Raw genomic sequence first — 17,696 nt, 5'->3', positions numbered from 1 at the left:
GGCTTTCCCCCAGTGGAGTCATTTAGGGTTGTGGAAGAAGTCAGAAGAAATTTTGACCGAACCTCTGGAAAGGTAGCCGCTGTCAGCAAAAAGTTCTCTAAGATTCCTGCAGCAGAATCCATGATGGAAAACGATGGTAAAAGTAGCCAGAATGCTACGAGATGAGGTAGATGAAGCAGTTGAACTAAAACCAGATGAAGTGGCTTCATTGAAGTTTTGTCCAATCACTTCCTGTGCTGTTGAGAGATTTCTCTCAGTACAAAACGTTCTGCCCAACAAGAGAACAAGATTGTTAACGGAAAACATTGAAACGTTGCTTGTTGTAAATACCTCTGATGGTAATTGAGCACGTTATTAAATTATACAAATTGTTTCATGCCTATTTTGTTGCCTATATTACACGTTAGTGCCTATTTACATGCCAATTTTGGCTAATTTAAGAGCCTATATGCCTGCCTATTTTAACTGTTTTTAGTGCCTATAATTCTCGTCTCTACTCATAGCAATGTGCAGAGATCTGTACCCTTTATTTACAATCCTATATATGTGATTACCCCAATGAAGATCTTTCCTTATATTAATACCCAGGTATTTACAATGATCCCCAAAGGGAACTTTCACCCAATCAACGCAGTAATTAAAACTGAGAGGACTTTTCCTATTTGTGAAACTCACAACCTGACTTTTATTCCCGTTTATCATCATAGCATTGCCTGCTGTCCGTCTCACAACATTATCAAGGTCATTTTGCAGTTGCTCACAATCTTGTAGCTTATTTATTACATCTGAAGTTAACATCCAAAACAAAGAGCTCAGCTCAAGGCTCAGGCTATGGTCACACCACCAGCAGTGAAGAGCTGGGATGAGCCAGGACGAGAGGAGTCGATACTGGCTGAGCAGGAAAATCTTCACGCTACAAGCAGAAAATCTGCTGTGCGATCAGTTCTAAACAAATGTTTCAGAAAGGGCATCTTCGACTGCTGTATCTATTCTACTTCCCGGAAGTGTCTTCACTCAAAGATTGATTGTTGCTGAAGAAGGAGCAGTAATAGGATGTTTACCTAGGTGTGCGCTGCCAGTTTCTGTTCAAAACCATAGGAAAAAACAGTTAATAATGTGTCACTCCTTTCTGAATTGCATTCTGTGGCAACTTCTTTCTATATTTTTGCAGGTGTGTCTCTTATGATAATGTTTATTCTTGTAATTCCACACAGTTGGATGAGATCTCATTAAATCAAGGAGAATTTCTTTGTCCATTTTTCATTCCTTGATAGATGAATTGAAACTGTGTCATATTTCAAGCATGGTGAAGTGGAAAACATGAATTTGCTTGAGCTTTGGACACTTGTTGGTTATGGACTGGCTCTGTTCTGCTCAGCTGGGTAGAGTGTGAACATCATCTAAATGTGTTGGCTTACACCACTCACATGGGTCAGTTCTACCTGGCCAGGTTCAACTCTGCATGCAGTGTGAATGCACCCTCAAGCTGTCTACTAAGAATTCCAACCTTGACAATGAGGCAAGACTGTCAAAGTGTATGCTGTTAAAACCAAACCAAACCAAACCCCATGGTACAACAGCCCCAAAGGACCATGGCCTACCAAGCGACCACAGCTCAGCCCGAAGGCCTGCAGATAATGAGGTGTTGCGTGGTCAGCACGACAAATCATCTTGGCCATTATTCTTGGCTTTCTAGACCGGGGCCGCCATCTCACTGTCAGATAGCTCCTCAATTGTAATCACGTACGTTGAGTGGACCTTGAACCAGCCCTTAATTCCAGGTAAAAATCCCTGATCTGGCCAGGAACCTATCCCGGGGCCTCCGGGTAAGAGACAGGAACACTACCCCTACACCACAGGGCTGGCTCATATGCTGTTAAGGAATAAGGAAAAATAGTGAGAGAACGACTTACCTGTAGAAGAATTTGAACATCATAGAGTAGGACACACTGAAATATTAGAACACTATCTGCACATCAGCCAAGGAGGAAGGCCAATTCAGTGTGAGATGACTGCTGAGAAGCTGTTGAAATATTTGTGAATGTGTTTGACAGTTCCCCTTTGAAAGAGTTATTTTGCATCAAGCATCAAACAACTGCCCAGATATTAAGACGCAAGCTGTCTCACATGTGAAGTAATCAATGAAGTTTATTGTGTAGCGGACAGATAGTATTGGTATCAATGACATGAACTGTAGGAGAAATGAAGAGAGTCACTGATTCTACGATACATTTTTAACATGTTATTTTTCAGCCACACAATGCAGAGAGGGAGAAAGAAACTAATACTGTATATAGCATAATTTGGCTGATCTAAAACTGGTTTGTTCAGTGTACTTTCCTTTGAAACTTCTATTTATATCAGAGCTAGAGAAATGAAAAAAAAAAACAAGCTGTACTGTACTGTTTGAATGATGCTTTAGTATACAACTGATCAATGGTATCACATACATTTTTTTAAAAAGATTTAGAATTGTAAGTGTCTTATGTTTGAAAAATAAATGTTATTTGATTCCATTTCAAGAATTAATGTCAATCATAATGACTGAGAGTTTTGATGGAATTGATTATGATGTTTCCACAAATCTATTTCATTTTCTGTTTATGAATGCAAAAAGTCTTAAGATTTCAAATTTACTGAAAAAAGTTTTGCAAAAGAAGTGAGTTTCTCTTTGTTTTTCTTTGTTCTGTCTGTTACCACACTCAACACAGTCCATTGTAAACTTCTGACTGTGCAGCTAGAAGACCATCAACTGCTACTTTAAGATGTGATACTGCCCAAGAGTTGTTAAAAGCTTAAATACTGCTGTTAACATGCATTGTTCTTAGAATAAACAATTATACTGAAGGAGTTCCAACTCTTGGTTTTGCTCATTTTAAGACCTACGGTTGTAAAAGCTTCATGCCAAAGATCTAGTCTAGCTTGTACTTCCCCTTCCGTCTCACACCATACCGTAAAATCATCAGCAAAAACCAGGGCATTAGTAGTTGGATACTTTCTTTTAACCGCTTTTAAAACTTCATCCCTTATGATTATGAAGAGGAGTGGTGAAAGACAACTTCCTTGTTGGACTCCACTTTTCCTTTTGAACCAACTTGACCTTCCATCCTAGACCCGGACACAGCTCTTTGTTCATTATACAGTGTGATTCAGCTGCCCCTTCCAATGTAATTTTATGCAACCCAGAATATTCATTCTGTCCTGAAAAAATCTGCCCTGCCGGTATGCTCAGACAGCACAACCAGATATCATGGTACTTACAGCCTCACCATGATAGGACGCCATAATGTTATACTCATATTAAACACTGGAAGACATGCGTGTGCCTTGTAGATCATATGAATCTTACACGCCGGCAAAATACTAAATTGATTCGTAGTGTAGTTGGCAAAGGCGTGGCGCAGCGGGCTTGCATGTCAGGTGGGAGGTTCGAGTCCGGGGTGAAGATTACAAATTTTTGAAATATTCGTTTCATACTTACCGCATGCAATGTAAGTTCAGTACCCGCTTTCATGCAAATTGTGTGTGTGTTTGTGGCGTTAAGAAGAGCCAATTAGTTACCAGGCTGGACTTATACAGACCAGGAATAATAAGAACACAACTGCCCAGACAACGTTTTATCGCAGTAAATGCTCGATGTGATGACCGTTTTGGTTTATGCACATTCGGGCCCGGTGTCCAATAGATTGTCTTGTGCGCTGAAGCATTCCAGTTGTAATTGCTTGGTAGGCATCCGTGGTGAGTTGTCAGACCTGGTCGAGGTTTTCCGGCGCTTAAATGTAAACGGCATTCTTCAAATGTCCCCACAAGAAGTAGTCTAATGGCGTTAAATCCAGTGATCTGGCAGGCCAAGAAACAGGGCTTCCTCGTCCTATCCATTTCCCTGGCAGTTCCTCGTTCAGATGGTTAGCAACGGGCAAAGTCAAATGTGGTGGAGCTCCATCCTGTTGCAACCACATCGTCAAATGATTGTGTAAGGGCACATCCTCCAGCAGCAATGGAATTCCTGATGCAGAAAGTGCAGGTAGCGTGGGCCCATCCAATGGCCCTCAAAGAAATGAGGTCCAATCAGGCGATCCCCCGAGATTCCACGCCAAACATTCACTCCCCATCATGCTTGATGGGCCACCTGTCGCATCCAGTGAGGACTGTCCAGGCTCCAATAGTGCACGTTGTGGCGATTGACGTTCCCATTATTGTGGAAGCACAATTCGTCCGAGAACAAGATATGCGATACGAATGCTGCATCATTGTCCAGCCTGCCTAATAGCCACCGACAGAACTCCATTGGAGCTTTGAAACCCCGCACATGGAGCTCTTGGTGTAGCTCAAGATGGTATGTGTGAAATTTATGTTCATGCAGTATTCGCCAAACGGACGGCTGGCTGGTGTTCACCACGGCCTCTTCTGTTTCACCCGATGTAACGGGCCTATCGTGGACTGGTGGCTGGTAGGAAATCATGCCTGTTGTCCTTAGATGTCTTTCAACATGGCGGAATGTCGTAGCAGCCGGGTGTCACCTGTCGGGATATCGTTCCTGGTACAGACGTAGTTCCTCGCACACGTTTCGTCTTGCTTCCCTATAAATGAGGAGCATGTCAACGTATTCCTCTGTGGAAACACGCTGAATGACAGCAGAGTTTACAGTACATTCAGGCCCTAACCAGTGGAGTACGCACAGGGCACAAGATGAAAAACAGCGTCATTCTATTGTTTGGATGGGGAAAACGTGGGCCTGTGTTTACATATTCAAACATCACACTGATGCAAACATATTTGAGCGATGCAGGATTCGAACCACCGCTGGCACATTCCATCGATTGCTAGGCGAACGGCTAACCACATCCACTACGCTACACTGCTGGAAACATTCTGGTAGTATGACGAGAGCAGAGTACATACGCCATCCGGTTCGGTGTTTAAGACATTAACTACTGTACTGTTACCTAGTTTTATGCATTGATTCCCCTCTTCGTTACATCCGGTCACGAGGCACGACACATTAACATAGTTACATGGTAAAAGGATGTTGCTACATGATTTAATAGCATTGTGTTTTGCGAACAGATGATGTAATATTTTGCTAGGTTCAGAATCATATGAAAATGTGCTCCCTGAACATTAGTACCATGCAGTACGGCAGCAGGGGAATAGCATCCCTATAACCATGTGCACGTTTGTTGGGCTGCAGTAAACGATACTGGAAGGGACTGCTGAATCACACTGATAATCGTTGTACCTGTATTGTAATGTCATCGGACACTTTCTTAGGTCTCAAATATTCTCATGTATGCCTGTGTGGTACATGGTCATATGCTTCCTTGTTGTCCAGAAAAAAAGTTATAACGAGTTTTACCTATCTCCCAATACTTCTCATAGAGCATTCTGGTGCCAAAAATGAGGTCTATAGTTGATTTATGAGGTCTAAATCCATGTTGTTCCTCCCCAAATGTAGGTTCAACATATTTTCAAATCCTGCTCTGTAATTAACTATTGGAAGTAAATGCATTTTTTGTTTTTGTTTGTAGGTTTAATTTTTAGATTCGTCATATTTTCAGGGTTTCTGGTCATATCTTGGTCAATTTTAGGGCAAAAACAAATGCAAATATCAAGAGATTTTTGGTCATAGAAATCCAAGCCTTAATTATTACAGTGGATGCCCTCCTACCCAGCCGGCCTGGTGAATAATTTTGTCTCCAGATTCCCACAGTCATGAGCACTAGTGCTGCCTGCTAACTCACACGACTTAGCCTCCAAAAAAATAATTTGACAAAAAATGCAATAAAAAATAAACCTTTACACACTACTTGAAGTGATAAGTTTGTTTTATTGGCATTATACTTCTTTATAGTTGAATGACAGAATCTATGTATTTTTCAAAAGCTTACTTTAGCAAACATGCAATATTATTGTGTTCTAAAGTGAAAGAATAGGATGATAAACTGGATCTAATATTTTGTACCATGGCAGACAAACACATGGGTACATATGTACTATACTCTTATATTATTTTTCCGTGTTTAAATAATTTGTAGGGCCGATGACCTTCGATGTTAGGCTCCTTCAAACAACAAGCATCATCATCATCATCATCATCATCATCAATAATTTGTAATTCTATACATTGTTGTAATTAAATAAATTTCTATGTCTATATAGGTTTAGGAGTAGATGGAGAGCAGCAACTTACCATATAAGAATGTGTGGATGGAGTAAGTACACATAACAGAGACATGGGTCCAAACCTTTTGGCCAATGGGGAATGGTAGTGGTCTTCGTTAGCAAGTGTGGGTTAAAGAGAGTGGGGAGGCAGACAACTTGCCAACGATGACCACTACTGTTATTATTGCCTCCTCCATAGACAAAGGCTGCTTGCGAAATTTTAGACTCGTGTCTTTTTTTCTTGTGTACTCTATCCATGTGTTCTTTCATGGTAAGTCACAGGTCTCCATCTATCCTTAGACATACAGTATATATTTCACTCCTGCTAGCTTTCTTACTTGAACATTTAAACTTATAAGTCTGATATATTTCGAAATATTTTTAAAAAGATGGAGAATTTTTTTTTTAAAGATGGAGAAGACCTATCTGTGTCGGTGCAACGTAAAGAAAAAAAAAAAAAAAAAAAAATGGAGAAAAATCATAAAGTACAATATACAGACTGCTGGATAGGGCCTTCATTTATTTTAACGTTGTCAGTTCAGCCAGCCAATTAGTTATCCAACCCAAGGTCTGGTCTCTGTAGGCCACGTATGACAGTGTCCATTGCAAATGTAGCATAATGTTAGCTGGTTTAAATTAGTATTACAAATGTCACGAAGTACAATCCATCTTATAAAGTTTATTTCAATAAATTGAAAAGAATTTTGTCAGAAATTAAGAGACTACAAAACCTTAAAACATGAAGGCAAGTTAATGATTACAGACTAATCAGACATGACAGCACTGGATCAAACCAGACCACAGAATGTGTCGAACCACAGGATGTTGCATAAATGGAAATTCACCACAATTTGAAACTTCAACCCATGTTAATCAACTAAAGGGACCAAGTTGTTTAATTGCAGAACAAGACAATACATTTCAGCAAAATGAGAATAAGAAAAAATCTTGTCTCTCAGGTATCGAACAATCAACAGTAATTTTATGTTTCTATTAAGAAAAGATTTCCCTCATTTGTGATTTAGAAAGGAGGAGCGATGGCTCCTGCTGCTCACCTATATAAAGAGAAGCACTCTCTGGTCGTACATGGTCGTCGATGTAGGTGGTCCCAAGAGTAAACAGAGGAGAACCCCCACAACCTAACAACAGTTGTGCTAGAAGAAACAACATCACCGGACCAGCCGTTGATGGATTTCCCTGAATACAATTGTCACCTCGCAGGTTGTTGTGCGGAGCCAGCGGAGGAGATGACAGACCTGTAACAGACATTAGTGTTACACTCTATTCTTTCACTCAGGTATTTAATGATGAGAATTATGGTAACGAAAGCCTTAAGGGTATAATATTTTGATTATTGGTCTCACAAAAATCGATGAGAGAAAATTAAACAATTGCCATGCAAGGTTTGTTCAAAGAGTAACTGACCCTTGAAAATAACTCTTTAGAGGGCTTACTTGCAGCCTAGTTAACTATGTCTCCTTTGAAGTACTTCCATCCTCTATTAATACAATGATTCCGACACAGTTTCCACTTATGGATGCAGTCTTGGTAAGCAATCTGAGGGATCGTGTGCCGTTCCGCCTACACTTTCAGTTCGATCTCTTCAGTTGACTGAAACCGTCCTCTTTTCAGCGAGAATTTCACTTGGGGAATAGAAAAATGTCTGCAGGTACTAGATCAAGTAAATAAGGCAGATGAGAAAGCATGACTGTCTTGGAGTTCATCAATTTATGAATGAACGGCAAAGATATTTCAATGGAGTTAAGGTATGGTACTCTTCACTGAAATATCGTACATTTTGTCCAGAATCAACTATGAAGTTCATATCAATCAATCACTACTGATCTGCATTTAGGGCAGTTGCCCAGGTGGCAGATTCCCTATCTGTTGTTTTCCTAGCCTTTTCTTAAATGATTGCAAAGAAATTGGAAATTTATTGAACATCTCCCTTGGTAAGTTATTCCAATCCCTAACTCTTATGAACAGCGATGTGTGAGCTGGTGTGTTATCATGGTGAAGACCCCTGGAGTTGTTTCTTCACAAGATTTCTTTTTCTTCCTCTCCCAACATTTTCTCTTAACTTTGAGATAATACCGGCAGTTGACTGTTTGACTGTCAGATAGGAATTCATGGTGCATGACACTGTTGATGTCAAAATACACCATCGAAAACACTTGCAGGTTAGACTTAACCTGCCACGTTTCTTTAGTTTTGACAAATTTATTCTATACCCCTGTGTATCTCAGTAAATGTTTTCTGCAGTTTGAAAAAGAAGTTAACGTTGATATGCTGTTTGTAATATTCTGGTATTTCGACAATAGCAACACATATTCAATACACTTCCAAACTAACAGCTGCTGAGTGATAACTACTTGTTTCAGAAATCTACAGAAAATGATTAGAATTTAGAAGTGGGAAGGTTTTCATTTTATAATTTTTCCATAATGCTGGATCATGTGTTGAGAAGGTAATGGAGGGAGCAGTTCCTATCATGGATGTTTTCCTGCCTGATGCCCATTTTGTCTCTATCTGAATGGATCTTAGTGATCCATCAGGGGGACAACCCTTCCTCCCTCACAGTGGGTCAGGACTTTCATGCAAGCCTCTCTTTGTTCATTCTGAGGAGATGTCTGTTACACATCCAGTAGCTAGTCTCTCTGTCACTGGTTCCACAATTCCTTTGATTTCTTGGTAATAGAATTCACTGTTTGTCCATCAACGTCCAAGAATCTTCATGCTTTTCTTCTTTTCCAGTTATTCTAGAAATTCCTTATTTGTTACATTCAAAGTTTCAGTACTGTATACTGCTTATGACTTGTTTAACATGTTAGAATGCCTTACCTTTGCTCTTGAGCTGACTGATTTCTTGAAGTACACATGCTTTGTTAACTGGCATAGCAGCTCCAACTTCCAGTTTTTTGCCTTCATTACTTCCTTTACTGAATGAACTATTGTACTGGATCATCTCACCAAGAGATTTGAATTTCATAACTTTCATTTCTTCAAATACTACTGCTACGTTCTCCTTTAAAAATGTCTGTATCAAGTCTTTAAAGTAAATAAGTAATACAGTAATAATAATCACTAAAGTAAAATAAAAATTACTGATCATAATTGTCAGAATGTACAAAGCTTCTAGTCAACATTATAGACCAGAATTTCAAAGGAGATGAATTACTAACCTGATGAGAGTCTTCCGAGACCCATATCTTGTTCACGGACTGAAACCCCTCGACAGATGTTATCGGAAGATGAATTGGTCAGACTGGAAGATATGTGAGGTTCTGCTATGAAATGTGGAACCATGAATACCATTGAGCCAATACCCATTATGACTGAGCCTGGAAAAAAGAACATCAATTAATTATATGATTAATGAGTAATGGTTAAAACTGAGATATACAAGGTGCGGTGGTGGTGATTATGGTTAAAGAGGAAGTACAACTAGGCAACCATCCTCTAAATAACACTAATCAGAGAGAAAAATTGGAAGGGATCCGACACTTCGAAAAATGAAGATATCGGCCAAAGGAAGACAAGGGCCACAACGGGCATGAAAATGAAAGACTCCCTAGCCCTCACAAACCTGATAGCGTCGGGGTCGGAAAAGAACAAGAGTTGACCAAGAGAGGTTTGATAGGATAGATGAAAATAAGGAGCCTGGCACAAGTAAGTTGAAGCAATGCCAGGAGTCAGCTAAGGGCCCCATGGTCGCCAACCCACGCTCCAAAGTTCAGAGCCCCTGGAGCCCCTTTTAGTTGCCTCTTACAACAGGCAGGAGAAACTGTGGGTGTTATTCTACCACCCCCACCCACAGGGGGATGAGATATAAAATAAATAATTCATTAACTGAAATGTTTGGAAGAAGTAAATAATAATGTTATTGGTTTTTACGTCGCACTAGCTACTTTCACGGTTTTCAGGGGTGCAAAGGTGCCAGAATTTAGTCCCTCAGGAGTTATTTTATGTGGCAGTAAATTTACCGACACAAGGCTGACGAATTTGAGCCCCTTCAAATACCACTGGACTGAGCCAGGATTAAACCTGTCAAGTTAGGGTCAAAAGGCAAGCACCTCAACCATCTGAGTCACTCAGCCTAGCACCAAAGAAGTAATTTTGAGCAAAATATTAGAAAAAAATGTCCTAAATTTGTTTTTTTGATTCAGAACAAAACACAGTGCGAGCATAGAAAGTAAACAGCAGGTACACACATATTCATTAGTTTTTCATAGAATTGTGATGCTTACCATGTTTTACATCAAACAGTGTACCATCTGTCTACTAGTCATGTTGAGATATTAAATCACAAACTTCTAGTTAGAAACCATTGGTACCCAAAGGAACATGTGGAAACTTTTAATGACATTTAGTATCTCAAGTAAGCTTTCAATTTGTAAAAATCCCTACAGTTCATTCACTCTCATTTTATTTCCAAGACCTCTGCTCATGTATCAGCTGTCAGCTTTGGATTTTAGTACAAATTTAGTATAATGTGGTGACTTTATTATTATTTTTCTCCTTTTACAAGTGGCTAGATGTCGCACTGACACAGATAGGTTTTATGGCAACAATGGGATAGAAAAGGGTTAGGAGTGGGAAGAAAGCGGCCATGTCCTTAATTAAGGTACAGCCTAGTGTGACAACGATAAACCATAGAAAACCTTCTTCAAGGCTGCCGACAGTAGGGTTAGAACCTGCTATCTCTCGAACACAAGCTCACAGCTGCGCAACCCTAACCACACACCAACTCACTCGGTATAATGTGGTGGTATCCACTTCATACATTCCAATATATCATTCAACTTTTTCCTTTCAACTGGTCTTCTCTCTTGATAGTTTCTTTCCCCTCTGACCAAGTTTTACTTCAAATAAACAACAGTCACCAAAATATTTGAGGCAGTTAACACTGTCTACCGGGGCAACTTCCTATTACTTTGGCTTATCAATCTAAATTTGACTGATAGTGAGTCACCTCATGAAAACTCATGAAAAGGGTGCTTACCATCTTTTACTCTCAAGCCCTCCAAAGCAGTATTGCCAACTTATATTTTCAAGATCCGCTAAATAGTACAAAAAATCCGCTAAAATTCCGCCAAGAAATCCGATCTCAAATAATGAGTAATGAAAATGAGCAGCAATAATAATAATAATAATAATAATAATAATAATAATAATAATAATAATAATAATAATAATAAATGTCTGCACTCCCCTGATCTGCGAGTTTCACTGGGATTAACCCCCTGCCTCTAAGCCAGCGAGGTAAAACTTGTAGGCGTTTTACTGCCGGGTGCAAACGAGGTGAATCCCCTACCTCAAGAGCCACACACAAAACAGGCCAGTTCATTATACGGTCTTCCTTCATAGCATAAAATAAATGCTACTCTCTCACAGTTTCATTATCTGTCTCATTCGAGAGATAAGTACCCTTTCCCCACGCATTACAAATTTATGGTACCATGAACTCATAACATCAGAACCAAATAACATGTTTTCCTCATGTGACTGCTAGCTCCTGACAAGAAATACGGAACAGCTCGGAGACAGACTGGAATGCAAATTAAAAAGAACGTAAAATGGATAAAACACTAAATTCCGCTGTAATAAATCTAGAATTCCGCCAAAAAATCCGCTGTCCGCTAACTGATGTATTTCTCCGCTGACATTCTTCTCATTCCGCCAAATTTAGCGGAAAATCCGTTAAGTTGGCAACACTGCTCCAAAGACAGCAATTTCATTATCTTTCTTGTAATTAACCCTTCTAACAGAATTAAAGTATAAAGCAGCTTTGGCTTGTGCTTGCTACATGTTGCACTCTAGTGGATGAAATCCAAGTGTTGCATCATGCAACCGCTGGCACTTCCCCAGCCCTTAACAACACGTACAAACCCAAGCCAAAACAGTCTTTTGTACAGTGTCTAATGCTCGGAATTGGTGCCTGTGAGATCTGGGACACATACATAAACAAGCGCCGCCAGAGCACATGTTGGTTTGCACCCTCGTTCAAATGAAGGCAGGATAAGATATGAATACATTTTCTTGAAATTTAAAGTTATGGCAGGAAAATAAAATCTCATTCTTTATTACACTGATGGTGCCATGTCACACCGGCACCACCTCACGAGCTGCCCCTGATTTTCAGCTCTTTCCTCTCAGAATATACTGGTATTTTATTTTATGAACTTGCAATAACAGAATACATTTTAGATGAAGTTTCTTAAGAATCTAAGTGCAAGAAGAACTTGATAGAATACAAAACTGAAAAGAAAAATAGGAAGTAATATTTTACAGTAACTTAACATCTACTGATGAAATACTGGTGAAATTTTTAGTGTGGAAATCTGTTGCAGGACTAGAAAGCATCATTAATGTTGCATAAAACTAACAAAATTGGTTTAGCAAATACAGAAAAAAAAGAAAAAAAGAAAAAGAAAAAGGAAGATGAAAACAGGTGGTAAAAGATTGTCAATCAAATCAATAATCTTTGATCTGCCTTTAGGGCTGTTGCCCAGGTGGCAGACACATGGGCACCCATACGACAGTTTCTAGAAGGGGGCCCAGACCTGGGGGTACGTAGTAATTTTAATATTTTGGAAGATAAATGGCGATTTGTATTCTGCGGTAGGATAACCCACGGTATCCGCTGCCTGTTGGTGGTGGACGGTACTACCGCTTTTACATAATAATGACTTTTAAATCATTTTCTTGAAAGGAAAACACAAGACTACACTAGATTTTTGCCTTTCCCTGAGAGCTAGAGGGGGGCCGCAGCCCCACCTTGCCCCCGGGTATGGGCGCCCTTGGGCAGACACCCCATCAAGTGATTACCTAGTATTGAGCATTTCCCTTAACAAATTATTCCAACCCCTAATTCCTCTCTTCCTATAAATTATATTTGCCTGAGTTTGTCCTCTTCAACTCCAATTTTATCTTCATACTATGATCTTTCCTACTGTTAAAAGCTCAACTGCAGATTATTCGTCGAGCACCTCATCTCCTTACTCCCCACTCTTCCCAACCCACAATTTGCAACATTTTAATAACACTACCCTTTTGTCAGAAATCACCCAGAACAAATTGAACTACTTTCCTTTGGATGAAGCAACACAGGAAAAACACAACATGTGAAGAAACCCTACGTATCGTTTTCAGTAATGGGAAAAAGAAGTTCAAATCAAGCCATATTCAGAATTATAGGATAGGAACAATGAAAGGGACATACAACAGGACAAACACAATGACAGGTCAGTGCGAAAGAAGAAGAAATAGAAAGACAAAGACAATTTCCGCATCATCTTACACCTACCTGTCGTTATGTTTGTTCTATTACATATTTTCTCTATCTTCCTACATATAAAAACCAAACCAAACCCCACTGCGCAACAGCCCCGAAGGGCCTATCAAGCGACTGCTGTTCAGTCCAAAGGCCTACAGATTACGAGGTGTTCTGTGGTCAGCACGATTCCTCTCAGCCATTATTCTTTCCTACATCGGGGCCGGTACTTCACCGTCATGTAGCTCCTCAATTGTAATCACGTAGGCTGAGTGGACCTCAAACCAGCCCTCGGGTCCAGGTAAAAATCCTTGACCTGGCCAGAAATTGAACCCGGACCTCAGGCGGGCACGTTACCCCTAAACCGCAGGATCGGTACCTTTTGCTATATGACTTGATTTATCACTCGTTTGTTCCTTTCTATTGCCATAGTGAGAAGTAAAGAAAATGTCAGCTCTCAAGTTGTTTATTATTGGGCAGTACAGGGTCTGCAATGACTTGTCCACTAGAGGCAGTACCGTTGCTATGTGAGGGTTGGTATCTGTAGTTCTAATATGTTTATGTTCAGTAGTGTTGTTCTGGAAATGCAGAAACCTAAGAGTTTTGTATTATTGTTAAGTGAAAATGAAGAGCATGCAATTTGGAGAACACCCTCAAGAACACAGAAAAACTCTCAAACTCTTCATAAAGATTCAATACGGCAGCAAACTTTAATTTTTTTATTTTAAATATGCTATTTGTTCAGGGCATCGACGCATCAAACCTTAATTGAAGGGAGAGATAACCTGAGTAGAAATAAGAATACTTTTGCTTCAGAAAGAACTCTTGCACCCCTAAAGTTCTTTTCCAACCCCGACAGTATTAGGTTTATGAGGCCTAGGAAGCATTTCATTTTCACGCCCTTTGCAGATACCTTCATTTTACGAAGTGTCGGACTTCTTCCATTTTCTTTCTGATTAGTGTTAATAGAGGATGGTTACTCAGTTGTACTTCCTCTTAAAACAATAATCACCACCGCCATCACCACCAAAGAAGACAGAAGAGACAAATAAACCTGTAGTAGCAAAAGCACAGAAAAAAAATAAGGCAAGCACTAGATTTCACTAGGAACATAGATGATCTCTTACTGGAGTGGAAGAACAATTTAGGCCTACTTAATTATGATAGCAACAGTCTTGCTAAGGAATGTTTGATTTATTATCTAGGAGGATATACAGTACGCATCGCATCACGTCCAAGGTCACAAAGTATCAAATGTACCAGCCTGCTTCACGGAAAGCTTACAGAAGAATTACCTGCTGCAGCCCTCAGGTTCTTTTTTAGAGACTACAGCAATAAATACAGTATCGACAGCACTTCCGTCACCCATCCTTTAAGAGCCGTTTTTAATGTGTTCGTGCAATTTGGAAATGTAGTGGAACAAAAACTCTCCTGTGAAAATCATCTAATGGGGTGATGTATTTTACAAGTTATTGGACAGTTTAGATAGTATCACAATTAATTCCAAAGAATTATGATGCTGTGATGACCATAAAATCGACATTATTCATAAACTTTTTTAAATTATATGAAGTGTCAATTTTATTTTGTAACAAGATAGATTAGAAAGGAACTGAAGACCCCCAATTCTACCCAGTACAACTGAAGTACAACTGGGCAATTCTATCCAGAAGCTATCTAAACTGCCAGACAACGGACTTACAGAATGGTAAGCAAAAGCATCATATTCTGCATGCAATAACTGTCTATTCACATACCAGTTTAATCCCTTGCAATTATTTTGCAACTTTTCATAAGAAATAAACAATGCTATACAATACAATACCGCCAACGGCCATAGTCATGCTGTAACACCGGATCCCGTGAGATCTCTAAAGTTAAGCAAAATTGGGCATGATCAAGATTTGGATGGGTTTCCACGCACTGTTGGTGGGGGTAAGAGAATGGAGGAGCGGAAAGGAACTGGCCACTCTACCGTACGAAAACTCTGGCTCAGGCACACCTCTGCGGAGGTTCGGACCTGCCTTCGGGCAGAATACACCCTTCCCTTCCCTTCCCTACCCTTCCCTTTATACAATACAAGTACACCAATACCTTAAGAACTCTTGATCTATTGGAATATAGGAAAACAATACAATAGCCCTGATAACAATGAAGCTGAAAGTGAAGTAGCATAAGTTAAATGAATTAATGAATGTTTGTAGATGAAAATGTAATTTTTACAATACTTGAAAAATATATCTATTACAAGACCTCAAAGTTATTATCGTGTACATTATCCTTCAAGAATATACAACTTACATCTGACAATAATTAATCGACATTCATTAAGCAAGTAATAATGAGGGCTTGTGTATTTGAATATTCACTAAATTAATGACAACTTGTTTTTCTTTTTCTGTTTTGCTACTAAATTAACATTTCCTTACCAACAGCAATCCAAACAGGAATATGGCGGCGACTTCCGAGGTAGCTCACAAAGATGACGGTAATGACATTACCGATTTCATAGGATGATGCTATGAGACCAGAGAGGCTGGACGGGATTTCAAACCTCTTCTCGATGGTCGTAATTACCGAATTAATATATCCCGAACTAAGTGCTTGCTGTAATGTAACGAGGAACGACAGCAGGAGTACAAACACCTGTGAATACACAAAAAATTATTATTAAAAGCATTACAACTGAAATAAATAAATACATCAAAATCCCTGCTCATAGTAGCTAAAATACAATGATAAAATACAGTACAATAATAGCATTTTCTGTTCTGTTTGTACTTCTAGTTCAAAAGATCTACCAAAATGAAAAGTTCCTATAACATTAAATTAGCCATACAAGTGGGATCTCATTCTGTCTGGATTTTAGTGACTTACAACATAGACTGCGGGCCTCTTAGAAGATCCGGATATTTTCCTGTACTTCAAAAGCACATTTGACTCATAATTAGGCCTACAAAGTATATTTTAACAGAGAATATAATTACATAATTAAAATTCTGAATCAAATTGAATAATCTGCAATACTATACTAGAAACTGGTTTGTGATTCAGTCTTTCTGTAGTTAGTCTCAGTTTCCTTTAAAAGAAATGGAAATTGGCACAACCTTTAACATGCTTCGAGCTTGTCAAATCTGGACACAATGCCTGATTAAGGTATACATTCATTGCTTTCCTTATTGAATTATTCAATGATGGTATTTCAAATATGAAAGAACCAGTATACAAATATATAAAACATTACTGATGTGAATGATAAAGAAAACTGTTTATCTTTCATTTCTAAGCTGGAAAGTAGGACACTAGGGGAAAGTCGGGAGGTATCGGACAGTTTAACTTTTCTGCCATAATTTGTTTATGGAATAGGAAAAAATTCATGTAATGCATTTTATAAGCATCTATATTCTTGTATCAACATACTCACTAGAATACATTTAATTACAATTAAAAACACAAACAATATTAACAAATTAAGGAGGTCATTACACTTTCGTAGGTTTGAAAAATGGAGGGTGGTATCGGACGGTCAATCTTTTTTAACAAAAATTTATTTTTTCACATTGAAAATAAAATAAATTAACGTTTAGCCATTCTGCAAATATCATACTTATTAGCGTTGAAGATTCTTGATGGACTAAACAAATATTTAGTCACAAGATCATATAATTTATCAAAAATATGTCAACTTGCTCCTTGTTGAAGCCTACTGCTCGCTGCAAGCTGATAGACTCAGCCGTCCTCAAACGGAGGTCTTAATGTATCTTCATAAAATCATAAAAAGGGTCTTTCCTGCCATCATTTTAGTTTTATTACACCTATGTTCAGCTCTCAATTCCTCAGCACATTAATACACAAGTTTTAAAAATTATATTTTGATGAGTGGTATGAGCTGACTGTCAGGGCCTTGATATGCACGTACAGGTCATTCTCTTCTTCATCTGAGAATATTCTCTGAAAAGTCTCACTGTTCGCCGTACACGCTTTTATTGGAATCTCTTTACCAGCTTCAAGAGCTTTAATTCTATCATCTAAAGTGCTTTTGTGGAACAGAGGAACATTGACTGGCCTCTCTAATACTCATTTTATTGTCCCTGACACTATTCACGGCTAATATTATATTGTTTTCTTCCCATTATCCTCGTATCTTCCCCATGTTACCTAAAATAAAGGATAGTACTATCAGTAACCCGGACAGAACTGCAACCTATGTGTCCGATACCGCACGCCAGTTTCATGTCCGATATCGCCCAAATGACTCCCT

The 17,696-nt window shown here is 39.0% G+C and overlaps 1 protein-coding gene across 2 annotated transcripts in view; it reads right to left on the bottom strand.

Moving 5' to 3' along the window:
- The window catches only part of Oatp30B (Organic anion transporting polypeptide 30B), a 1,136,150-nt gene that overhangs the window by 55,292 nt on the left and 1,063,162 nt on the right, over positions 1 to 17,696 (bottom strand). For both annotated transcript variants that reach the window (XM_067152180.2, XM_067152178.2), the window contains 3 exons: positions 15,865 to 16,081; positions 9,345 to 9,503; positions 7,218 to 7,418 (listed from right to left, as the gene is read on the bottom strand). In XM_067152180.2, coding sequence (XP_067008281.2) covers positions 7,218 to 7,418; positions 9,345 to 9,503; positions 15,865 to 16,081 — 577 coding nt within the window. The remainder of the gene's footprint in view (positions 1 to 7,217; positions 7,419 to 9,344; positions 9,504 to 15,864; positions 16,082 to 17,696) is intronic.

This window comes from Anabrus simplex, chromosome 8 (genome assembly GCF_040414725.1).
Source record: "Anabrus simplex isolate iqAnaSimp1 chromosome 8, ASM4041472v1, whole genome shotgun sequence".
In the NCBI taxonomy this organism is placed as follows: domain Eukaryota; kingdom Metazoa; phylum Arthropoda; class Insecta; order Orthoptera; family Tettigoniidae; genus Anabrus; species Anabrus simplex.
Note: the sequence above shows the minus strand (reverse complement) of the source record. Positions and strands in the feature narration are given on the sequence as shown.